At 41.0% G+C, this 26,643-nt stretch overlaps 1 protein-coding gene across 4 annotated transcripts in view; it reads left to right on the plus strand.

The window, feature by feature from the left end:
- Positions 1–26,643, plus strand: part of NFIA (nuclear factor I A) — a 388,188-nt gene that overhangs the window by 247,286 nt on the left and 114,259 nt on the right. For all 4 annotated transcript variants that reach the window (XM_074380913.1, XM_074380912.1, XM_039473584.2 and 1 more), the window contains exon 4: positions 9,117–9,191. In XM_074380913.1, coding sequence (XP_074237014.1) covers positions 9,117–9,191 — 75 coding nt within the window. The remainder of the gene's footprint in view (positions 1–9,116; positions 9,192–26,643) is intronic.

Raw genomic sequence — 26,643 nt, forward strand, 5'->3', positions numbered from 1 at the left:
CGACTGTTACTCAGGCTGGAGTACAACGGTACGATCTCAGCTCACGGCAACCTCAGCCTCCCAGATTCACACAATACTCCTGCCTCAGCCTCTTGAGTAGCTGGGATTATAGGCACACACCACCACACTCGGCTAATTTTTTGTATTTTTAGTAGAGACGGGATTTCACTATGTTGGCCAGGCTGGTCTCGAACTCCTGACCTCGTGATCCCCCCGCCTCAGTGGATCCCAAAGTTCTGGGATTACAGGCGTGAGCCAACACACTCACCCCAAAATACCCAATTTTATATAAGTACATTACTGGAAATCTTGGTATAACTCTCTTCCTTGACTGAGGATGTAAGCCTCCAAGAGTAAGGACCTTGTATTATTACCTGTTACATTCCTAGGTCCTCGAACTGTGGTTGCCATGAATAGACATTAAATAAACATTTACTGAATGGAAGCAGTAAACTACATGTTGACTCTGTATGGCAATGGCAGAAATCGAGTGAGCAAAGACAAACAAAAACACAGATTAGGTGTCGGTACTGAGGGATAGTAAATGGTGGCACAGGGAAATTTGGCGCCACAAAAGAAGGCCATCAGTGTGTAAGTCCCATGACACATTCTTCTCAAACCTCTTTTTTCCTCATCCTTCTTTTGCTCTAAGAGTACATCATTTCCATAATGGTGATAATTTCTCAATGTGTCATGATAAACCAAAATGATAATCATAACCATGCTACAAATGCATTTAAAACAATCCATGTGTTCATCTGAGAATCTTAAAACACCTCATCCATGTTATTAGCTGACAAACATTTCTGCATTTTGCAAATTCTCAGGCACAACTTTCTAGATACAGAAGTTTTTCAGCCTTACTGTCAGGCCAACACCATATGTCAACCTTTTAGTGTTTACCATAAGCACACTACCAAGTGAATTTTTCTCCACTATCATAAAGGTTAATCCCACAAACAGAATAGATATGTAATTTTTATTGCTCCTGTGTTCTTTTATAGATATCTGAATCTTTGCATTTTTAAAAATAGAAACAATTATTCTAAAAATAAGCAGTATCTCAAATGTCACCAATGAATGACAGAACAACTTCAGTAGTCACTATCTAGTCAGAAGTCAGACCAGAAATTTAGAATTTGGCCTTAATGGATCAGCAGAAACATACCTGCACCTGACTCCTAAAAAGGAAAAAGTGTTTTCCAAGATATTGTAAATTAAAAGTACAGAAGTAATATCACTGTAGATGAGCTAACAAGAATTTGTATCATACGTTAGAGGACTACTAAATAAGGGTATCAGAAGTCACTCATCTGAATCGCTAAATAAATATTGATGACACACCTAGAATAAAGGCTTGGTGCTGGGCCCTGTGGACAATGTGAGATCGTGAGACCCAGCCCTTGCCTCCCCTGGTTTGTTGCGGGAGTGCAGAGATAAGACATATGAATGAATAACTGTCCATTCAGGTAGAAAGAGGCAATTGCTGTAAGAGAAACAGAGCAGAAGTTCCCCTTAATCGAACAGTGTCTCCTGAACACACCTAAAATGTTCTGTGCTGGGGTGAAAGGGAAGATGAACGAGCCACATTTCCACACGTGGCTCATAAGCCAGTGGGGAATTCACAGAAGGAGAAATTCAAATTCCAAGGAGGGAGTATGGTTGATGAGGTAAACTTTTCTTTAGAAGGATGAGAATGTGGCTTCCCTGAGAGCAGTGTCCCCAGGGACTAGCACAGACCTGCACAGCACAGGCAGTCCAAAATCCTTCTGGAATACAAACAGCGTGAGAAGCAGGGAGCTTTTCCCTTCAAGTGGCCGTGGCACACCAGCATGGAGAAGCTTGCTAATCATTGGCCTGTATTTGGGATGGAGACCTATTTGCCAAGGGAAGACTAGAATAGACATGAGTTCTTTTTGATGAAATGGTCTGGGTATTGCAGTTTGCCTACATCCCCTTAACCAGACAAGATTTGATAATTTAGGGCTGACAGCTTCTCGATATCCCCGCAGAAAAGAAAAAAACATAAATACCACCTTGGGTATAAACTTTCCTCCTGAGATGCAAAATTAACTCTGTTTCTCAGGCCTGAAAACTTTCTTTAGTGGTCAGCCTCCTGGATGGTTTACTGCCAGGTGTCTCTTGCCTTGACCTCTGAACAGCTCTTCAAGGTTCCCTGTCCCTCTGCAAATCTAACTTTTTTCCTCTCCTGCCTGCTAAAAGGTAGATAGATGTTCAGTTCCTCCATGAAATGAGATTTGGTTCCCATGTAATGGCATTTTCCATAATAACTGCTGATATCATCGAGGTAAAGAGAGCTGCTTCTCCTAACTACCCATGAAAGAATTTAGCTTTTATATTTCTACCTCTCCCATATAGTTTAATCTCTCCCCACTGTGATGTGAGTATGACTGACTCCAACATATTGAAGTCTGTGCTCTAATTGGGAATTCAATGAAAAAGACTTCAGTGAATGAACTTTTTAAGCCATATTATGTAAAATGGAAAAGGATCTGCTCCTCATTTCAATCTCCTATACAATTGCTCCTGAACAGTAGTTCAGAATTGTAGAGATAGCACATTATGCAATCTGCCTTTTCATCTAAGACATACTTAACGAAAGTACATGTTTTGCACTTTTTTTTCTGAGAGGCTCTATTCAAAATGTAAATCTTGGGACCTTTTGGGAATGTTTAATCTGCTTTCCAATGGAGGATCTTTCAGTGCTAATAATATCTGAATTTGGAATTGCTTAAACTCACCTTTTTATTTTCTTTTCCACTTTTTTTTTTTTTTTTTTTTTTTTTTTACTTTGCAATAAAGTAGAACAGTCAGATTCGTGTAATTTCCCTGAAAGTCATTTTTAAGATTTGGTTTGTGTTCATGAGAATGAAATATTAATTCACTCAGGTTTGCTTAGTAATAGTGTTAGCAGTATCACTTTTTCCATAATTTCTTCGGTTTCATTTCTCATTGCTGTCTTCTTACAGAGGTCATCAGTAGGTTTCCAAGTAATTGGTAAAGGAACAAGAGCAGTTTCATAGCCATTTAAAGTTACATGGAGTGTTGACACAGACCTTTCCTTGGGGACATATTATAAACATAACCTATCCAAGGTTGTCTGATAATACTGTGTGAAGAGATATTTACATCAAAACCTGCAGAAGAATTATACTCTTTATTTTTCTGATTATAGTGCATTCACACATATTTTACCTTCTAAATGCACACATTCCACTAAGGTAAGCCTTGGGAGGCAAGTTGCTGGTAGGGGAAGGAGGATGAAATTGTTATTTTTGCAGTGACTTTCTCAGGATCACAGGAGATCATCATTTAAGCTTGGGACTAGATCCTTTTTGGATGAAGGGAGCTTTATGGCCATGATGGATAATAGTGCTGCCCTTTCACTTGAACTTTAAAAATATGAACCCTAAAGGGAACAATAGTACGATTCCAGGCATTTCTGATCAGAAATGCTTGAATCAATCTGACCAGAAGCTTCACTGCCTGTCCTGTCCTGGTCCTGTTTAGTTTGGAGGGAGTATGTGGATAGTTCATTTTCATGGTTTCCCAGTGCAGATTGGCTCAGTTTTAGTTTAAATTATATTGCTGGAAATGAGAGAAAGAGACAGAAATCAGAAGTACTGCCAAAGATTTTATCAAGAGGAAAAATGACATAGGTGAGCCCAGCTTGAGTTTCGTTCTTTCCGAGGTATCTCAGGAACACTGAACCCCTGCCAGGCAGTGTGGCAGGAGCTAAAGGGCCAGAGGCACAGCAGATACTTCCCCTTCCTCAAAGGGCTTACAGTCTAATGCGGGGAAAAAGACAGAGTTACAACTGAGTATGGCAGGTCCCAGGTGAGAGTTACATAGAGTATAACTGGTCAGTATTGAGAAGGGAGGAAAAAAAGTCTTCCCCAGTGGAGAGGGCAGCCAGGGAAGACTTTTGTGAAAGGTGACAACAAAGTTGAGTGCTAAAGGACACTTAGGAGGTGGCCACTCCAGGAGTAGAAAAAACAGATGTTTCAGGAAGAAGGAGCTGTATCATGAGCTGGCAGTGAAGCAGTGCAGGGAGGATCATGTAATTCCCTAAGGCCAAGTGTAGGGCCAGAAGTGAGAGAGAATAAACAGAGGTATGTAGGTCCCATGCCATGGGAAGGAGTTTGTACTGTACTCTGAACATTCTGTGGGGCTCCTGCAAGCTTTCTTTCTCTTTAAAAGAATATGTGTGTGTGTGTATATATATATATATATATATATATATGCACACACACACACACAGACATATATGAATATAGCTACATATATGTAATATATATTTTTTTATTTTAATAGTTTTAATATTTTAACAGTGCAGGTAGGCTCAGTTTTAGTTTAAACTATATTGCTAAAAATGAGAGAAAGAGACAGAAATAAGTTCTGTCAAAGATTCACAGTGTATATCAAAATATACATTTATAGGTATTATATATATTTTTTCATTTCAGTGGCTTTGGGGGGAAAAGTGGTTTTTTGGTACATGGATGAATTGTACAGTGGGAAAGTCTGAGATTTTAGTGCGTTCCTCACCCAAGCAGTGTACATTGTACCCAGCATGTAGGCTTTTATAAGCCCTCCCTTCCTACCCAGCCGCCCCCCCTCCCTACCCAGCCGCCCCCCCTCCCTACCCAGCCGCCCCCCGCCACTTCTGTCTCCAAAGTCCATTATATCACTCTGTATGTCTTTGTGCACCCATAGCTTAACTTCCACTTATAAGTGAGAACGTGATGGTATTTGGTTTTCCATTCCCAAGTTACTTCACTTAGAATAATGGCCTCTGGCTCCATCCAAGTTGCTGCAAAATATATTATTTTGTTCTTTTTTATGGCTGAGCAGTATTCCATGGTGTATCTAGACCATATTTTCTTTATCCACTCCTGGGCATGTAGGTTGGTTCTGCATCTTCACAAATGTGACATGTGCTGCAATAAACATACACATGCAGTTGTCTTTTTGATACATCGAATTCATTTCCTCGGAGTAGACACCAAGTAGTGGGATTGCTGGATCAAATGTTAGATCTACTTTGAGTTCTTTAAGAAATCCCCATACTGTTTCACGTAGAGATTGTACTTATTCTTATCAGCAGTAAGCATTCCCTTTTCACCACATCCATGCCAATATATATATATTTTTTTAACAGGAGTAGGTTGGTATTTCGTAGTTCTGAGTTGCAGTTCCCTGATGAGGAGTGATGTTGGCCATTTTTTCATGTGTTGGCCATTTGTATTTCTTTTGAAAAATGTCTGTTCATGTCATTTGCCTACTTTTTGATGGGATTATTTGTGTTTTTTTTCTTGCTGATTTATTTGAGTTCCTTGTAAATTCTGAATGCTTGTCCTTTGTTGGATGCATATTTCTTGCAAGCTTTCCGATAGGGCAGGGGACTCAGAACACATGGCTTTGTCTCAGTTTCTGTACCTACTTGCTCTTTCCTACCTCAGGGCCATGCTCATGTTAATCCTCTGCCTGAAAAGCCCTTTCTCCTCTTCCTGGTTGGCTTATTTATATCTTTCAGATATCGGCTCTTCCTGGTTGGCTTATTTATATCTTTCAGATATCGGCTCTTAAACAAGACTTGCCCTGAACACCCGTTCTAAAGCGTTTGCTATTTGTCTCCTTCATATCATTGATACCATTCATAATTTTTTTCTTTTTTTGAGATGGAGTCTCGCTCTATCACCCAGGCTGGAGGGCAGTGGCACAATCTCGGCTCACTGCAACCTCTGCCTCCTGGGTTCAAGCGATTCTTCTGCGTCAGCCTCCCAAGTAGCTCGGATTACAGGCTCACACCACCACGCCCAGCTACTTTTTGTATTTTTAGTAGAGGTAAGGTTTCACCATGTTGGCCAGGCTGGTGTTGAACTCCTGACCTCAAACGATCTGCCTGCCTCAGCCTCCCAAAGTGCTAGGATTACAGGTGTAAGCCACTGTGTCCGGCCTCCATTTATAATTTTTAAAGTAATTTTTTTACATGCTCTTAGCTCTCTCTGTAAACTCCCTGAAGGTGGGGACTGTATCTTGAGCCCCTAGCATGATGTGTGGCACATAGTAGGTACCCAGTAAGTATCAGTAAATATTTGTTGAATAAATGAATAACTCATCGGATTTGCCTGCCAGTGAGACAGCCCTGGCCAAAGGGTAGAGAGGAGATTGGAGAGGAAGCCAACGGAGATGATAGTTAGGAGGCCTTCCCACCATGCTGGTGAAGTGGGAAGGCCCAGAGCCACGGTCGCAGGAGGGAATAGAGACATACAGAGGGTCAGGAATCACAGAAGCCCTGGGGACTGGTTGGATGTCGGTGACTATCAGAGGTAGGCGTCAGAGATGATTCCAGAAAACTAGATGAATAGCAGATGGTTCATTGAAATAACAGAATTCGAAAGAGTAAGAATGGGTCTTGGGTGCAGTAGAAAATAGATTCAGCTTTGGGCATGTTGGGTCTAAGAATACCTTTGGGCTCTCTGGGTAGAATGCCTGACAGATACTTAGATTTATGGGTTTGGAACCCAGGAGATTGATGTCAGTAAAAGATAACGAGTTGAGAGTCGTTGGCCTGTAGATTCATTCACCTACTCATTCAACAAATATTCACCTGCCAACCTGCTTTGTCTCGGGCATTAAATATACAGTGGTAAACAAAAATGTTTAGTTTCACAAAGATCACAGTCTAGACTGCTAGTTGATGACATGGAGGTAGATAAAACAACTTAGGAAGTCGATACAGACACGTCCTCCACACATACAGGGAGAGATGAGCACAGACCCTGGAGAACACCAACATTTAGGAGGCGGACACAAGAAAAGGGGCAACCAGGAGAGGGTGATAATTTGAATGAATGAATGCAAGGTTTCCCCCAATTCCCAAGTCCTTGCACTCAACCTTGGCCTTTAAAATATATTGCTTGTTTTTTTGGTGGCAGGATTAAAGTGCATGTGTTTACATTCACCCTATACAGAGATTCATGTTAGTTCATCCTTAAAATAAGGAATTTCGTAGATTGGAACTGAAACAAGTATCAGCCTGCAAGTCAGGTAGCAAAATTAGCGATGAGCAAGAGCTGGAGGCCAACCCAGATTTTCCTATTCATCTATGAACTTCCTTGTTATTGTTCTATGTGTTTTAAGTCAACCTTAATGTACCCTGTGGATGGATTTCCTTTGCTGTGATCTGTGGGATAAATGTAATGTTGATGGTCTCCCAATAAGAAAGAGATGTTGTGGTCTGTTTTGCCAAGATCTCATTAGAGAATTTTATTTATTTATTAATTTTTTAACCTCTCAATTCTCTTCATCTAAAAGACAGCGTCTTAGGTGCTTACCAAATAAAAGCCAACTGAATACCTGGGTGTGGGTGGTTTTGAGAGGTGAAATTTCTTGAGCACTTTTAAGGCAAAATGTTGCCATTTTATTTCAAAAAGCAGTTTACATTTATTGTATATCCTAAAACTTAGAACTGTTTTATCTCAAATACCGTAGAGTATGTGTTTGATATAAAAGTTAACTGAAATTTTAAAAAGTCTCAGTAGAAATTTCTTATGCAAAAATCCAGTGTAACCCTAAAAAGACTTTTTTGCAGTCCATTTTCCTCCTCCAAAACATGCAACTTTTTGTGTGTGTTTATGTGTATGACATTTAGTAAATTTATTGGTGGATACAGGTAAACTTGCTTTCCCTTAGTAGTGTATGAAATCTAGCCTTTATCAATGTATACATTTTGTTTAAGATTGTTATATATTCAGATTGGTTTATTTTCTTTTATTGCATTTCTTCAAAGTATGTTTCTTATGTCAAAGAACAATTATTTCAAAAACCCCTTCAGCCAACAATTTCTTTGACATAGATTTTAAAGCAGGGAAAGACTGAGCTGACCTTGGACAGATCTCTCAACTAGAATCTACCTCTGTGAGATTCATAGAATCAGAAAATTTTAGAGTCAGAGAGGGAAAAGACATATAGATTATGTGTTCCTTGTCATGTATAAGTTTTATCTTTCTGAATACATCATAAAATTAAATGAGTAATTGGTAATCGCCATAATACCAGGTATCGTTTTTTGTTTTTTGTTTTTTGTTTTTTTTTTTTGAGACTGAGTCTTGCTCTGTCACCTAAGCTAGAGTGCAGTGGCACGATCTCGGCTCACTACAACCTCCACCTCCTGGGTTCCAGCAACTCTCCTGCCTCAGCCTCCCAAGTAGCCGGGATTACAGGCACCCACCACTGCGCCTGGCTAATTTTTGTATTTTTAGTAGAGACGGGGTTTCACCACATTGGCCAGGCTGGTCTCGAACTCCTGACCTCGTGATCCACCCACCTTGGCCTCCCAAAGTGCTGGGATTATAGGCATTAGCCACCACACCCAGCTAATAACAGTCTTAAAGGGAATTAATTGCATCCAGCAAAAATGAAGCAGAAGCAGAGTTCAAAGATTAAACAATTTTTCAACCATTGATTTATCTTTTCTCAAAAAAAAATCAACTGACACAAAAAAATTTGTGTGTGTGTAAATAATCCAAATTTTTATTTGTGCTCAAAAGAATTTGTTTTCCTGTTTTGTGGGTTGAGACTTGCTTTTTCTATTCTGACTTTTTAAAAATTCATCCTGTGGTGCCTCTAGAAAAGAACATCTTTAAATCTTGTTTCAGTTAAATGAATAGATAACTAATCCCAATCAGATGTTTCTTTGGGGAATAATGTTTAAAAAACTAGTATGGAATGTAGCTCTCCTAGTGATTCTTAGATAGGCTGTTTTTATCCCAATTGTTAAGGCCTTAGAGGTCACCCAAGGTAACTATTTATTTTAAATTGTCTTTTGTTTCAGATTTCCTGTTGAATTTTTTTAACCATTTCAAAAATCAGCCAGTTGTTGTGTCATAGCTTTGCACAACCTTCAGATTCAAACCAAAAATATGTCTGCATAACTGAATGACTGTGCCCTCCCACATAAACCCTACGGAGAGCAGAAAATGAGATTAGACACCACATGTTTTAATCATAATGAAACTAATATTTAAGGCTCTGTGGTCAGATGTCTTATATTTATGACACTTTGTTTTCTTTTGTTTTTGTTTCCTCAGGACATTTGGGCTTCCAGGACAGTTTTGTCACATCAGGTGTTTTTAGTGTGACTGAGCTAGTAAGAGTGTCACAGAGTAAGTATAATTTTGCTTTGATTTGGTACAGATTTGCCTTGGTTTGTGCTTACTTTCTGCCTAGGGCTCCTAGAGCCTAAAAAAAAAAAAAGCTTTCAGAATCTCCTTTTCATTCACCCATTGGAGGAATTTTGCCACGCAGTTTGTTTGACAACCAAGTATTTAAATCAGGAAAGATTAACTATTACTTTGATGTGAGGCGTAAGAGAAAGAACAAAATCCTGAGGGTCTCATATATTCTGAGGCTTCCTTGATTTCTGAGAAATTCTGCATTTTAAAAGAATTTGGTTTTGACCTTTAAAAAATGCTAATGCTAGTAGTATGAGTGACACAGGCTGGGATGATCATTACCAGCTTGTCAATAATCACTAACAGCAAATGAAGAGTACCTGTCACCATCTTGCTCCATTGATTAAAGGCCCAGTCAATTGATTGTAGTTTTTTTATGACATAATCTAGCATGCATGCACGTGTGCACGTGCACACACACACACACACACACACAGAGAGAGAGAGAGAGAGAGAGAGAGAGAGAGAGTTGCCTTCCCTTAAGAATCTCTCTTTGTTCTTATTTAAAAGCATACCTGCAGTGATTATAATGTTCCAGGTCCCAGTAAGAAGAAGGAAAAATAAATACCAAATATTAAAATGTTGTTTTATTTTACCACTCCACCTACTTCAAAATACCACTTGTAGGTAAAATTTACATTGTTAAAATTGGTTTAGAGCAGCATCAGTCCTTTGTGGAATGAACTAGAGTAAAAATAAATATTTTCATTTCAAGTTCATACCCCCCATTCACTGTGTTACAGCCTTGTAAGATTGACTGAATAAGCCGGCCCATCTCAGGACACAATGTCAGGTCACGCAAGTCAAGCCGTCCTGGTCTCAAAAGCCTGGATTCTGTCTGTTCTTATTTCAGTCACTCATAGACTGGGAGAGTCTTGAGAGCACAGAATGTGATATACAGTGTGGGAACAGCGGAGAATCTAATGACTATTGGTCATTTACTGTCTGCCAGGCACTGTCCTAGGCCTACATAAATTAATCCTTACAATATGCTTTTCAGACCAGAAATTACCCCCATTTTTAAAGATGAGTGAAATTGAGGATCTATGTAAGTTATTTATCCAAAGTCAAATAGTGAGGCCAGGCATGGTGGCTTACGCCTGCAATCCCAGCACTTTGGGAGGCCGAGGCAGGTGAATCACTTGAGTTGAGGAGTTTGAGACCAGCCTGGCCAACATGGTGAAACCCCATCTCTACTAAAAATAAAAAAAAATAAAAAAAATTAGCCAGGCATGGTGTTGCGTGCCTGGAGTCCCAGCTACTCAGGAGGCTGAGGCAGGAGAATTGCTTGAACCCGAGAGGCAGAGGTTGCAGTAAGTCAAGATCGTACCACTGCACTCCAGCCCGGGCAAGAGGGCGAAACTCTGTCTCAAAAAACAAACAAACAAACAAATTCAAACAGTGGATAAATCATTAAGCTAAGTCTCCATAAGGCCAGAATCCATACTCTTAGACTGACCCAAAGGAACTTGAAGAGATCTATAGCTTAAGACTAAACAGGGAAACAGTGGGGACGTAGCAAGCGGTGTTGGCATCATAGGAGTCAGGGACTCCCAGGGGGATGCTGAGGCATTCCAGCGTGGAAGAGTTGGAACTCGAAGGAGTCATGACTTGGAATGGGGAGGTTGCTGGCGTGGTACTGAAGTGTACTTAAAGTACGAACCCGTTCAGTAGAGACTTGGTAAGCTGGAGAGGATATGCTGCCCTAGTTATAGCTCAGCCGATGAGGCAGTTATTTGCCACACACAAACAACAGTGCAGGTGTATATAGCTTTCTTTTTTACTGCTTAAGGCTTTTGAACACAGTAAATATCTCACATTTTTCTTGTAATTTTAATAATTACAGTACTATAACTGTCAGAGTAGCATTATAGGGAAATACATTCATTGAGCCCTTACTGGAATGTAAAACATAGCCTTAAAGAGTGAAAAAGAAAATCCTTTTAACCGTAAGGTTGGAGCACTGGCCATTTTACTCTGCCCTGGCTGCTGCAAATCTTACATTTAGTTTTCATTGCCGTCAGTGTTTCCAGGCCTGGGGGTTGTATGAGAAAGGCGCACACAGCCCAGAATCACCCCCAGCCTCTCCGCCTCCTTCCACTCCCTGTCTTTCCTTTTAAGGTCTTATATCCCAAAGCTTATCAGTTCCAAGTTCGATTAGACCTCTGGTCAGTCTAAGATAGCCCGGCTGCCAAATGAATTCTAAACCCGCCTTCAAGACTGCCAGAGAGGATGGCTGGACAGGGATTGAGTTTGCAGAGGGGCCTGGACTTGTTTCCTGTCCCTGCTTAGGGGGTTGCCTAGCCAGTGCCTGGCATCATGAACATCCTTTGGCTCTCAAATGCTTTTTGATTCTGCACACTGCTGTGTAATCGCTCTGGGACTCACTCACACATGGCCTCGTGCTGACGGAAACTGTTTGGCAAGAGTGGGTCTGGGCTGTGTCAGCTCAGTCATGGCTTCAGGCCAAACTAGTCGACTGTAGTCGGGAGACCCCTTTTTCTTAGACATAATGTAGGTTTGTCAGGGTATATTTCACAAGATTGCCTTGGCCGCTGGGGTAAGGATCCCCAGCTCAGGTTTCCTCACCCACACACCCTCCTGAAAGGCTTAACACTCAAGCCGCATGCTGGAGCTGAAATCCCGCACCGTTGCCTTGCCAGGCTGCCCCCCCCCTTTTTTGTTCCCCCATGTGGGAAGACAGAGGCATCCATTTCAGAACTGCGGTGGATGCTTTTTGCAGATGAGTGGGCCTGGGGTGCATTCTGTATCCTCGAACAGAAATAAGCTAACTGGCGCATAAGGTGATTCAACGCATGATGTTAGCCCCGTTAGGAGTGTGATGTCACAGAACAGAAAAAATCAGAGTAGCTAGCTTTATCAAGGACATACCATGTACCACGCGTTGTGCTGGGTACTTTGTAAACATTATTTCATTCCATCTTCCATGGTCTGTGTTAGCATCCCTTTTTATAGATGAAGGAGTCCGTGATGCTCCAAGAAGTTAAGCAACTTGCTCTTTTCCCGTTGTACTCAGCTAGCTGACTGCAGACCTTTTCATGCAGGCCTCTCCTATAATTGCGTTATAGAACTAAATAGAATCCAAGGATTCTGTGCTTTTATCGAATAATCAGTTCTTGTTGAGTTGATGCACTTTTAACTTATTAATTTGTGCATTATAAAAAGGTTGAAGCTATTTTCTTGTAAACCAAAGCGAGTAAGATATTTAATTGAATTTTTTTTTTCTGGATTTGTTTTCAGGTGTGAGTTTGTTTTTACTTAACAGACTTGATTCTGTTGTAGGGCTGTTTTTTAGGTTAACAGAAAGTGCAGAAGTCCCGTATACGCCTCCTCCCAAGCAGTTCCCCCTCTTGTTAACATCATTCGTGTGTGTGTGTGGTATATTTGTTATAATTCATGAGCCAATATTGATGAATAATTATGCATGGAAGTCCACAGTACATCAGGGTTCACTCTTGTACATTCTATAGGTTTTGAGAAATACAAAGTGACAGGTATCTACTATTACAGTACCATACAGAATAGTTTTACTGCCCTAAACATCTCCTGTTCTGCACCTAGTCACCCGCTGCCACTCCCCACCGCTGATGTTTTTACTCTCTCCATAGCTATGCCTTTCACTTAAATGTTTTTAATCATGTCACTATCCTAGAGTCTCTGACTGTTTTTGCAGATTTCTTCTTAACCTCTTCTTATTTATCCCAACCCCACCCAGACCCCCCACAGTCATACCTAATTATGACGATTTATATGGGCTGGAAATTTTACAGTCATCATTAATGATGGCTTAGCTTGAGAATTTTCTCCCTTTCTGGATTTTAGTATTTGATTTTTAAATTTGCTAATAGAAATATTTACTTTCCCTAGGTTTCCAGTTTCTGTTTTTTCGTTTTCTCCCTTTTAAATGTAAGAGAGGAGGGAGGTGCTATTTCAGTATTTCCTCATGAGGATTCACTGAAATAACTATGTGCAGTGTGTTGTTTTTAATAGTGTTACTACCGAGGTGGCGATGGCAGAGAAACTCAAGAGAAAGCTGCTGGCTCAGCCTCACAAATTCAGAGGTGAGGGGTTAGGCAACAAGGATGCTTGCCATTGAATGATACCAATGAGATATATGACGCTGTTGGAATCAGGGACTCCTGCTGACCTGAAGCTGCAGTCTTCCATGAACTCCCCTTCTCCTCCTTGCCTCCTGCCCACCACCTTTTATTCTATTTATTTATTTTGCATTATCATCTAAAGTCCATGAAAGGCAGAATGGAAAGTTCCGTTTCCGTGGCAGTGAAAGTACCATAGCATAAAAATCTATATTTGTTCTCTTGCTCCTTTTCCCCCCATGTGGTAGGACCATCTGAAAGTGGCTCAATTATTTATTGCCTTGTTCCAAGGGAGAGGGGAAATACAGACCACTAGATGCTGTGCCAGAGAGAGAGAGAGAAAAGCATTCTCTGCTTTGGGGAAGGGGGTTTTACAAGCGTTAACAATGTGGTTCAGAATCACTAAAGTTGTTTTAGCATAATACTATGAGGAAAGAGACAAGAACCATCTGTTGAAATGGCTCTTAACATGATGCTGCATTTTCAAACAAAGCCTTCTCGAGGCATTTTTAGATTGGTCTCTTTCCCTTGAAGTTGCTACCAAGAGAGCCCACTCTACTAGCTGCTAAATGATGCTGCTTAGATAGCTGTCTCTGTCAGCACCCACTCTTTTGTTTATTTTGCACCAGTGTTTTCCTCAAAGTATGAGCTCTAAGGCTGTCAAATCTCACTCCTGGTATGAACCCAGAAAGTTCTCCTGAAAAATCCACTACTTCTGCCCATTTCCTTCCAAATTGCTGACTCTATTTTAGTTGAAGTTGGTGGAGTGACTCCGAAACCTTAACTACTTCACTGGGAAAGAGGAAAACCGCAAATACACACAGGCCATTGTGACTCTGGCCTGGTGGGCTCTAATTTTCTAGCGGCGGTTTGTACACCCAAGCTGGCTGCAAGGGTTAAGTAAACTTCGTGGCTAAGTATGACTTCATGGCCCTGGAATTTTGAAAAGCCAGGATTCTCAGTACACTGTGGCCAGCCTTAGAGTCTTTGGGTGTGAAAACCACTCTCAGTTACCCAGACTGATTTTGGGTTCCTGTTGCACTGCTGCAGAATCTATTAAAATCCAGCAGCTGAATTGTCCTGGCTGTGCCACAAAGCTGAGCTGCTGGGTCGGCTACAGGATTCCCGAGTTGTTTGTCAATGGAGAGTGGGAGTGAATGGAACCAGGCATATGCCTCAGCCTGGCATGAGGTGGCACCCTAGTGGCTGTTTTCTGCCTTAGACATGTGCACTCTTTCTGTATTTTCACACAGGAATTGTCATTAACATCCAAATTGCAGTTCGTTTCTAAAGTTCTTTTTGAAATCTCTAGGTCTTTGTTGCGCCTTCAAGTACCCGTAGTCAGACACTTAGATTTTCAGGCCAGCAATTTAGGAAGAACTACTGGCAATATTCTAACCTGACATGGTAGAACTTCTAAGACAGAATGAAAACCTCGGCTACAAGGCACCGTAAGAAAATGAAACTCTTTGGTAGGAACAAGCCCAAACTTGAAAAGAAAAAAATGTCCTCGCACAGAAGGACTAATGAGGAAATGGGTGTAGGATAAGAAATTCCAGACAGCCCATCCTTTGGGGTACCATTGAAACATTTGCAGTCCTTTAGATCTTTATGAAAGTGGGATAGATTTAAAACTTTCTTTCAAAACGAGTGGCCTGTTGGTTTTCCTGTGTTAAGTAACACGATAGCTGTGATCGTTGCATGGAAATTAATTTTAAAAATAGCTTATATATTCTTAAGCAAGATCTTCTTTCAAGAGAAACCATTTGGGCTTGAGCATTAAAGGAAGAAACAAAAAGATATAATAAAAAATAGATGCAGCTCTAGCATGAACAGTTGCTGTGACCTTGCCTTTTGTTTGCCATTACACAATTCAATGGCAGTCTACTCCAACTATGCGCTCGATCAATATCCTATTAAAGCAGCACAAAAAGTCTCCATAAACTTAGTGGTTAGCTATGTTTATAAATGGAACTCGGCATAATTAGATGGTCAATAGCAGGCTCTACTAGTAATTTTAAAATGAACATCACACATTTTATATCTGTAGAAGTCAATGGCACCTCTTCTAGAGTGAGGGTAGAGTGTGGAGCAGACAAAAGAGTGGGTGGCCCTTTAAAAAAAATCATGTCTATCTCCAAATGCAGTTTTTAAAGAAAATCTAAGGTATGGAAGAGAAAATTCTGATTAGCCCCTATAAATTTTTGTTTTACCTGTCTGAACCACCTTGTTCTGAATATATTATGACATTGCAAATGTTACATTTTCTAGTTTTAATCAACCCCTCGTAGAGAGGTAAAATAATAAATATTGCCATACTCTTAGGAAGAAAAATAACAGTCTGGCTGGCTTAATTTAGCCGGCTTCCTCTACTATAATTCAATAAATTTTCAAAATAAATATTGAAATTGAATTAGTCCAGGAGGATGTTTTGTTGCATGATTTTTTCCTTTTAATTTTCCTGACATATTTGGGGTGAATATTTGGGTAGCAAAACTGGCAGCACGTGCAATGGACTGGCAGTAATAGAAATTTTCATCAAACCAGCCTTTCTTCTGCATCCTAGCTCACAGTATGGGTGGCCAAGCTTGATTTTTCCTATCCTACGCTCCTCACCTAGTGAAGAATGAGCCGTGAGAGGTGAGAGTGTCCCCATGCTTAGGCCAACTCTGTCCTCAGCTGACTCAGCCCTACGAATGAAGAGGGGCATAAACCTTGCGCTTGATGTGTGCTCTGGCAGTTGCGTCATGGACCACTGAGCTATTGAAATTAGAACTATAGCAGGAATAAGCTGAGGATATCAGTGTATCCTTCAGTCAATGCTCTGCGTGAAGGTCTAGTCCTTTCCCTTACGCTCACACTCTTACAATCTTTCTGGTTAGAGCTGGCAGTGAAAGTTCTCATGGCAGAATTTGGGGGCCTGTCGATCTCTGTTCTCAGCTGAAGCTTCGGCTAAATTTCCCAGACTATGAATACTATCATTAATAAGATTTAAACTGGGGAGAAGCACAGCATATACCATGATGTCCATACTAATGTGTTGTCATGGTCTCTGTTCCTATGTTCGTTTATTTCTAGGTCATTCATTAGTTCTGCTTCCTATGTAACAAATATTAAACCTATATTCAAGTCGGCAGCATGGTACTATAAAACAATACCGGATATAGAGTTGGGGATCAGGCTTTGCCAGTTATCAGCTCTATAGCTTTGGGCAATATTTAATCCTTCTTGGCTGTGTTTTCTTCCTAGGTTACAAACATTTGTTCATTCAGCAAATGTTTATTAAGTCCTAACTGTGTGCTGAGCCTAAGTCCAGGTACTGGAAATAGGAATACCTCTCAGGAGTGTAATGAGGATTAAATCACAGGTAGTCTAGTGCCTGCCACCTAAGTAGATGCTCAACAATGATAAATATCACGATTATTGAACAGAGCCTCAGCCCCTGATCTTTCTTCATTGTGTGCTCCGAGCCAATCTTGGAGCTGACCACTATCAGTAAATTTATTGAAAATGTGTGTGTGTGTCTGTGTGTGTGTGTGTGTGTGTGTGTGTGTGTGTGTGTGTGTAAATTAAGAAGGGTCAATTATAGAGTTCATGTTCTAACAACCAGTTTATCAGAAGAACCATTCTAGTGACCCTTCCAGAGTTAGTAATTCCAATACAGTAAGAGCATGCCAACATTAGACCTCATTCATCCATTTTAAGAAACCAGAAAATTCTTATTCCTCCCATTTTTAGCCAGAGCCTGTGTTTCTGCATTGTTCTAGAAATTGTTCTCCTACAATATCTCATGGATAACAGAATGTTTTTAAATTCTCAATCTAACACTGACACATTAACAACTTTTGAAGTGGCAAACCACACCTGGGTTATCTGTACCAGCTTTCTTAAAAGTAGTACTTAGTTTTGCAGTATTTTAAAATTTTGCTTTCACTCGTATTATGAGCAAAATTCCCTGTGAATGGCAGAAGCATGCTACAGGTCATGACTGACAATGTGGTTTGTTAGGGTTTTCTGAGACAGTTTCACTCTGTTGTCCAGGCTGAAGTACAGCAATACGATCATGGCTCACTGCAACCTCCACCTCCCAGACTCCAGGGATCCTCCCACCTCAGCCTTCATGCACTGCCACACCCAACTAATTTTTGTACTTTTTCGGAGACAGGGTTTTGCCATGTTGCCCAGGCTCCTCTCGAACTCCTGGGCTCAAGAGATCTGCCTGTCTTGGCCTCCCAAAGTGGTTGGATGAGCCAGAGTGCCCAGCTAATAATGCACTTTTTTAATAAACCTTTATTTATGCAATCATAAGCCTCAATTTTTAAGGGTGGCTATTCATAACCAGTAGTAACACTGAAAAACTAAAAGGGACTTTTGTGACTTCCAAAAAGTTGGCAGAAATCCTGTATTACCCTGCAGTAGGGTCACAAATACGATTGAGATTTGGCTGGAGTGCATTATCAAACTAACTCTTGCCTATTAGAAGGGCTGTTGGTAGAGACCCTCTTAACATGTCTAGAATGAGGCTGGTGGAGTCCACATTCAGCAAAACCACACATTCGGTCAAATACTGGAACTGAACCCTAATCCAGTATGCGGTTAATATGGTACATGTTAACACCCCCAGGATTTTTCACTAGTTAGAGGAGAAAAACAGTGAGAGTTACTGGTGAAAACATCGAAAACTATCGTTTTTGTAGACAGCAGGATTAGTCCGTTGTTGGGATGGGACTCTGTTGATGTAGTATGGTTTCCTAACAACTAGTGGTCAGGTAGTCCCAGTGCACTCTTGGTTGTGGGGCTTCTGTTTAGCTTAGCCCTTCCTTGGTTTATAGATCCCTGGCAAAAAGACTTCTTAGGCCATCAAATCCCACCCCTGTCAGAGAAAACTTAATCCCATGGCTGGGGCTGTATCAGGTAGTAAACAGGTACCACATTTGACTTCAACCAAAAGCCAAGACGTGATGATGGTCTAAAATGCAGAAAATCAATTTCCATCCCAAAGGCAGAAGCCACTAATGCAGATCAGTCAGCCTTGCTAAGCCCTCTGTGGACTGCTCTGTTAGACCGAGTGGCAGGGCCCTGCATCCAATGGAACTCTCGCTGACGCTTGTAAGGTTTAAGATGTACAAAAGCAGAGAGGTGAGAAGGAGAAGGAGGAGACAGAAGTTTTGCCACATAAGTGTACGCAATAATTATTTTTCTATTTAAACTTGTTGAATTTACCTCCCTCATAACTGAGAACAAAGGAAAGACAGCGGGACTAGAAATGTGGATATTACTCCTGTTTCTTTGAACAGATACCTAGGAAATGTCTGCGTTCAGGTCCTTCCTCTGTCACTTATTTAGTTGCATGATCTTGACCATGTTACTTAACTCACAGCATAGTTTCTCATTTTTAATGAGACTAATGTAACTACATATTCCATAGGGATAATGCAAGGATTAAATGAGATAGTTCAGGTAAAATACCTAGCACATTACCTGGCATGTAATAAATGCTCAAGAAATATTAGCTCTTGGCCAGGTGCAGTGGCTCACACCTTTAATTCCAGCACTTTGGAAGGCTGAGGCGGGCAGATTCCCTGAGGTGAGGAGTTCAAGACCAGTCTGACCAACATGGTGAAACCCTGTCTCTACTAAAAATACAAAAAGCAAAAACAAAAACAAGGCAGGTGTGGTGGTGCGTGCCTGTAATCCCAGCTACTCGGGAGGCTGAGGCAAGGGAATTGCTTGAACCAGGGAGGTGGAGGTTGCCATGAGCCGGGATCATGCCACTGCCCTCCAGCCTGGATGACAGGGTGAGACTTCATCTCAAAAAAATAAAAAATAAAAAATAAAATTAAAAATTAGCTCTTGGCTATTTTTCATTAACAAGCTCATGTAATTTTAATTCCACTCAGTACACATTTGGTACATATGTCATATACGAAGCACCCTGCATTGCATACTGAGGAGAATACAAAACTAAGTCAGAGACAGTCCTTTCCTGTATAGAGTGTATGTCTAAGTTTCTTGAAATCTAAGACTGAGCTCATTTTATGGCAATGAAGTGCCTGAATACACTTAATTTACGAATTAAACTCACAGTCTCTGTCAAAGATAAACTATCTTCATGATTCAGAGTGGGGCAGGAGAATGTGTCGGTGAAATGTTCCTGTTTTAATAAAACGGAAACATTTTTTCAAAAATAAACATTCCTCAATTCACCTCCCTTTTCTCTTTCTGCCGCCAAATATATATTCCTTAACGTGTGTCCACAAGACAAGGATATGTGAAAATAGGGCTCTCTCTGTGTTAGCGGATGTCTTTCATGGGGTTAAAAATATTCTACTGGCTTTTGGCACCTAATGCTACCTTTCATAAAAAGCATTGCTTTAATCTTTTAATAGCAGGCAAGTTCATTTTCACATAGAGGGAAATCCTTGTTTTAGTTCAATGCCTTTTCTTCTTATGTTCCTGTTTGGAAAACCATACTCTTAGCCTGCATTTGGTCAGCCCTCTTAGAAAGGAAAAGTTGAAAACAGGAGCTCAGCACAGGGTTTACAGACCAGAAATCTGCTTGGCAAAGGAGTTGCTGAAGACTGTGGCGTAGAAGCTGCAGAGAAAGTACCTTTATGATTGATTTCCATTCAAGTCAGACTGACTGCAGTGTGGTCATTTTTCTAACCCGTAACTGCTCACACTGCAGCAGTCTGCTATCTGCAGGGTGTCTGAATTATAGCAGTCTATGTTCGTGTTACCTCTTACACAAATTACTTACACTGGTTTCTTTTTCCATGCAAATTCATCAGTTTTACAGCCCCTCGTAGCCACAGTCAGGAAACTCTGGCAGAAAGCACAAATTGATAAAATGAGTTAATTTTACTATACTTATTTTTTTTCTTTCTAAAAGCCCTTTCTCATAGGCAGTGTTCAGGAAGCATATTACGGTAAAAGGAAGATAACAAAGGAGTTGAATTTTCTTGCCATAAATTACTTTCCAAGTTAATTCCCTTTAACGATGATTCCAGATTTGCTTGAGTTTTCATAGCATTGTGCGTTTTACAACTGTGCCTTTGATAGAAAGAAGAACAAGTATTTTCCCATGTTCAGTCCCTTTGTGCCAGTGACATGAACTTTCTTACAAGATCTTTGCCACTAGAATGCAAAACAACACTGAATTGTGCTGGGTCCATAGAACTGTGTGCTGCTACTGGACTCCCCACCCCCGCCCCATGTCTTAAAGTACAAGTCCCCAGAGTCTCACTGAGTGTTTTCGATCCTGTAATCAGAAGAAAAATGTATCTCTTTTTTCATAGTTATTTTCTAAGTTGGAAATCGAGTTGGGTTACTTATTGCCATTCTGTCATATTCTTCAGTGGCCATGCAGATTTGAAGAGGGGGCAATAATAATGGTTAATCTCTGAAATGTAAGCCCCACAAGGGCAGGCTTTTTCTTTCTTTTTTTTTTTTTTTTTTTTTTTTCGAGTTGGAGTTTTGCTCTTGTTACCCAGGCTGGAGTGCAATGGTGCGATCTCGCCTCTCCGCAACCTCCGCCTCCTGGATTCAAGCAATTCTCCTGCCTCAGCCTCCAGAGTAGCTGGGATTACAGGCGTACGCCACCATGCCCAGCTAATTTTTGTATTTTTTAGTAGAGACGGGTTTTCTCCATTTTGGCCAGGATGGTCTCGGCCTCCCAAAGTGCTGGGATTACAGGTGTGAGCCACTGCACCCAGCTGAGGGCAGGGTTTTTCTATGTCTTGTCCACTGATGTGTCTCAAGTATCTGGAATGATGCCTGGCTCACTAAAAGTGCTCCATAAATATTGTTGAATTCCATTGAATGCAGCCTCTCCAAGGATATGTACTATTAACCATAGGCTGGACAAACTAGGCATTGAGTGAATGCTCCCTGCTGACTTCTGTTGAAGAAGTTGGAAACTTAGCACATGGTAATCTCTCAGGCAGAGTAGCTCAAAAATTTGTATAGAAATTATTTTTTCCATCATCCTTTCATTTCCAACAATGCAAGCCTGAGCAGCTTGTCTCTGGTGGATGGCAGAAGTTCAATAACCACAACCTTATCCAACTACTAATGTGTACAGAAGAGCAGGTCATTAAGAGGGTTGGCTACTAAAATAACCCCTTTCTTCCAGTAGCCTGCATTACTATAATGATTCCTTAATAGCAAACCATTTATTAAGAAATGACACAAAGACTACATTCAACTTATGACAGGAAAGAGGCGGGGGTAGAAGATGAGTGACTTGGAAATAATATTGGAAGAGACAATTTCCAAAAGTTAATCTTTTGAGAAAAACTTCTCGATACAACAAAATACCTCAGATTCATTAATCACGATACTACTTAAGAAAGGTGAGGAGCCCTTCCCCAAAATGTATATGCATTTAAAGAATTCTGAGTTTCATTTGGTATTGTTTAAAGTTTAGAGGGAGCAAATAGGGAGGGTAATTATTCACTCTCCTTAATTCACAGCGTATTTATTGATTGTCAACTGTGTACTCAAAGCTGGTCAAAGGTGGCTCCAGGATCTGTAGGATTAAGGGTCAAGTGTATTACCTCTGTCTTCATGACCTGGGAGTTATTTAACCTCTTTGTGCCTCAGTTCCTCCCTGGTGGTATTGTAAGGACCAGGGTTCCCCGGCCCTTGGGCTGCAGACTAATACTGGTCAGTGGCCTGTTAGGAACTGGGCCACACAGCAGGAGGTGAGCAGCAGGTGAGGGAGCATTACCACCTGAGCTCTGCCTTCTGTCAGATTAGTGGTAGCTTTAGATTCTCATAGGAACACAAACCCTACTGTGAAATGTGCACGCAAAGGATCGAGGTTGCAGGCTCCTTATGAGAATCTAATGCCTGATGATCTGAGGGGGAACAGTTTCACTCTGAAATCACCCCTCTGCTCTGATCCGTAGCAAACTTGTTTTCTTTGAAACTGGTCCCTGGTGCCAAAAAGGTTGGGAACTTCTGGTGAGTAGTTCAATGGGGTGATGTGCTTAAAACCCTTAGCCTAACTTCTGGTTCATAAATGATGCCTAATAAATTGTGACAGTGATGGTGGCAGCAGTGGTTAGTGGTGGTGGTGGTTCCTTTATGACATAATTATTAGAATTATGAGGCCCAAAGAGTTTCAGTGACTTAACCAAATAAACAGGTGGTTATTGGCAGGACCAGACAATTTCTCCCTGTCCTAACCTAGCGCTTTTTATGCCCCATGATATCTCCTTATAACCTTCAAAATGCATCTCAGTCTAGATAGGGAGAAAATGTTACATATGAGACAAAGAATGATAAAGCCAGAGTCAATTACAAGTGGAGCAAAACTGGATTTTACAATAAATGGAACAAAAAGGCCATGATGTGGTTGGTCCGCTCCTACCCTAACATCCTCATGTTTGATTGGCAGTGGCTGCATCATTTCCGTAGCACACCCGAAGGCAGTTAGTCTTTAACCTCAGAAACCCAATGTGATAGCCCGGGCAGGCCAGAATTTATGTGACATTGGACAAACGATTTAACCCTCTACAACTTTTGTTAGTTTCTTAATTTTCAAAAGAAGGCCTTAATGCTGTTATTAGTTAGGAAGTATACAGTGTTAAATAAACTTATTGATGTTTTATATTTGGTAGAAGAACATGATCATTAATATTTATGACCTTCCATGTGCACAATTGGAAACAGGTCTCCTAGAACTACTTGCTGTCCTGGAGGAGGTGTCAAATATCCATTGTAAAAATTCTATTTTCTTTCCCCACAGCAGAGTTTTGGCCTCCATTCCCTTCTGCTGGGACACTTGCATCAATCTTCTGATTTCCCCAGAATTTAGCCCCCTTCTATGCATTCAGAATATGGATGCTGTGTTCGTCCATTCTCATGCTGCTATGAAGAAATGCTTGAGACTGTGTTATTTGTAGAGAAAAGAGGTTTAGGCAGGGAGTGGTGGCTCACACGTGTAATCCCAGCACTTTGGAACGCCGAGGCAGGCGGATCACCTGAGGTTGGGAGTTCAAGGCCAGCCTGGCTGACATGGAGAAACCCTGTCTCTACTGAAACTACAAAAACTAGTCAGACATGATGGCATGCACCTGTAATCTCAGCTACTCAGGAGGCTGAGGCAGGAAAATCATTTGAACCTGGGAGGTGGATGTTGCGGTGAGCTGAGATCTCTCCATTGCACTCCAGCCTGGGCAACAAGAGAGAAACTCTGTCTCAGAAAAAAAAAAAAAAAGAAAGAAAGAAAAAAATAATAAAGGAAAAGAGACTTAATTGACTCACAGTTCTGCATGGCTGGGAAGGCCTCGGGAAACTTACAATCATGGCAGAAGGCACGTCTTCACAGGGCAGCAGGAGAGAGAATGGGTGCCGAGCAAAGGGGGAAGCCCCTTATAAAACCATCAGCTCTTGACACATGGAAATTACAATTCGAGGTGGGGTTTGGCTGGGGGTACAGAGCCCAGCCATATCAGTTGCCTTATGAATGTTCTCAGGTCCACAGTGATCTTACCACTTTCCTACTCAGAAAGCGTTCCGGATCCCACAGACCACTCACTTTACTTCCTAGCTCCAAACTTAGGCACATAATTTGTCTTTTGCCGAGTAAGCCTCTCCTTTCTCCTGCACTTCTTTAAATGTGAACCATCCTCGAAGGCTCAGCTTAAGTTCTCACCCTTCCTGGAATCAAACCTTTCTCTGATCTCACAAGCCAATGGGATCTATGACTCCTTTGAACCTTCCTAGCACATCCTTTGCATTTTTCCTGTGAAATTTAGCATGTTCGGCATTGCATTAGATATTCAGGTATTATTTTAGTATTCCACTTAGGTTGTAGACATTTTGGGGACAGAGACACTGTATATCTTTTTATTATCTCAACTTTAAGGCAAATACTACACATGAGAGTCAGGTGTGGCACAGTAAGAAAAGCCCAGGTTTTGAGGTCAGACATCTTTGCGTTTTAACCCTGACTCTGTCTTTCTGTAATCAAGGACAAGTTATGTAATCTCACACCAAGGCTTCGTTCTCCTCATCTAGAAAAGGTACTTTCCTGAGAAGTTTGCTTTGAGGATGAAATCAGGTACAGTCAATAAAGTGCTTATCAAAACGTGCCATCATGGCTGCTCCAAAAGGCCTACCTAAACCCCACCTCTTGAGTTCATCATGACCTGACAAAAGGTCCTTTCTCTTCTCCAGATTAGAGGTCCTGAGAATCCCCAACCCACTGCAGGGATACTTTGACAGGGACTGCACCCCTTAAGTGTGAGGCTTTCTCTTTGGCTATGGCAGTGTCACTGAGTCAGAATCCAACCCAGTAAGCTAACTGTCCATGTGATTCATACCTACGGGAAGTTGCAGGGAGATGTTCCTTTATAAGACTCTTGAGGAAGGCAGAGTTTGGATCTGTGAATTACTAGGCTTATTTAACTCAGGTTGTGAAACCCATTCTCATTTCAGAAACTTAGTGATGTTTTAAAATTCAAGACACACATAACCAGTTGCCAAGCTCTCAAGTTACTCATCAGAAGTCTGATAAGACACTTTCGGGAAGGGCCAGGCCACCTGGTGCCATTTGCTACATTACACTTACAGTGTACTCAAGTGGTTCACAGGAAGTATATATATATATGGGCAAGTGAAGCCCATTTATATGGGCTTAATTGTTTTTTAATGTCTGGGAGGTGGGCACACGATGTTTACACAGGCTTTTTTTTTTTTTCCCCCTATTCTGCCTCTCTTGACATTTAAAAAAGATAAGGCAAAAGACATTTTTCTAGGATAGATGAAGTATTATGTAAGTGCAGTATTATATAAAATATAAAGCTAGGAGGCCTCTTCTCTCCGTCTGATCAGATCCCTCACATTCACACTGTGCGCTGTGTTCCTTTCCTTCCAAGAGTGAGGAAGTGAGGGCCAGACAGTGGCCACCATGCTCAGGAATGAAAAAGCTTCTCCACCCAGTTGAAGCCTCAATTTCCTTCTGACATTTGTGAAAAACATCTAAATCTAGATCTATGACACTGATCAGCCTTATAACTCTTCTTTAGCTAATGAGAGGTGTGAATCTCTAATCTCTAGGAAAGCACATAGCATTAAGTACCAACTACGTGTCAGCTTGCTGAGAGTGAGGATGAGTGATCTAGGCTCATATTGGAGTAATCTCTCCCACCCCTCCTCCATGGCCTATTTCATACATAAAATATCACAAAATAAAAGGGGAAATTATGCAAATAAAATTAATATAAAACCGAATTAGGGAATGACTATCAGAATTATTAATTAGAACCCTGTGTACATTTATTGTCTAGCCTCGGCATTTTTTTAAATGAAAAAATTTTAAAAATTCCTTCCTCCCTTAAAGCCTGTCATTGAGAGATATGTTTGAATTTCAGAAAGTAGAAGTGAATTTCAGTCTTCCATTCTTTAGCAGTGACTGTTTTTATATACTGACAGTTGTGATTAAGGTTTATTCATTGCTATTAGTCAAATAAGTATTTATTCTTAGAAATTGTTATATTCCTTCATACCATCTCTTGATCCCACAGTTCCCTTATGGCACCTCAACCTCAATTTACCTGGTTTACCCAGCGCTAATGCTGGGAATTATCCCATATACCCCCATTCCCGTTATTACAATAGTCAAGAAGTCAGCATGTCTTCTTTTTACTTATTCATTTTCTAAGATTTTTATTCGAGATGGGGTCTCATTCCATTGCCCAGGCCTGAGTTGTAGTGGCCTGGTCATAATTCACTATAGCCTCAAACTCCTGGGCTCAAGTGATCCTTCCACCTCAGCCTCCCAAGTAGCTGTAACTAAAGGCATATGTCACTACACCTAGGTAATTAAAAAAATTTTTTTTGTAGCGGCACAGTCTCACTATGTTGCTCATGCTGATCTTGACCTCTTGATCTCAAGCAGTCCTTTCACCTCAGCCTCCCAAAGTGCTGGGATTACAGGCATGAGCCACCACACATGTGCCCAGCCAGTCAGTACATCTTGATTCTGACTCCTGAATAATTGCATCAGGCTCCTGTTTTCCATCCTTTGAGCTAAGACTCCATCCTCACTGTACCTTGCATAAATGTCCTAGTGGCCTCTCTGGTTTGCTGACGATATTCTTCAAGCACCCCTCACTCTTTCCCTCCGTGCCTGCTCTCATGACAGGCTGATCTTTCTAGGTGATAAATGCAAATTTGATGATAGCATTCCCATACTTTGCTATTGAATATAACTCAATGCAGCAACCCATTCTATTGACCAGCGTTAGTACTGA

The sequence above is a fragment of the Saimiri boliviensis genome, chromosome 11, assembly GCF_048565385.1.
Source record: "Saimiri boliviensis isolate mSaiBol1 chromosome 11, mSaiBol1.pri, whole genome shotgun sequence".
Classification (NCBI taxonomy): domain Eukaryota; kingdom Metazoa; phylum Chordata; class Mammalia; order Primates; family Cebidae; genus Saimiri; species Saimiri boliviensis.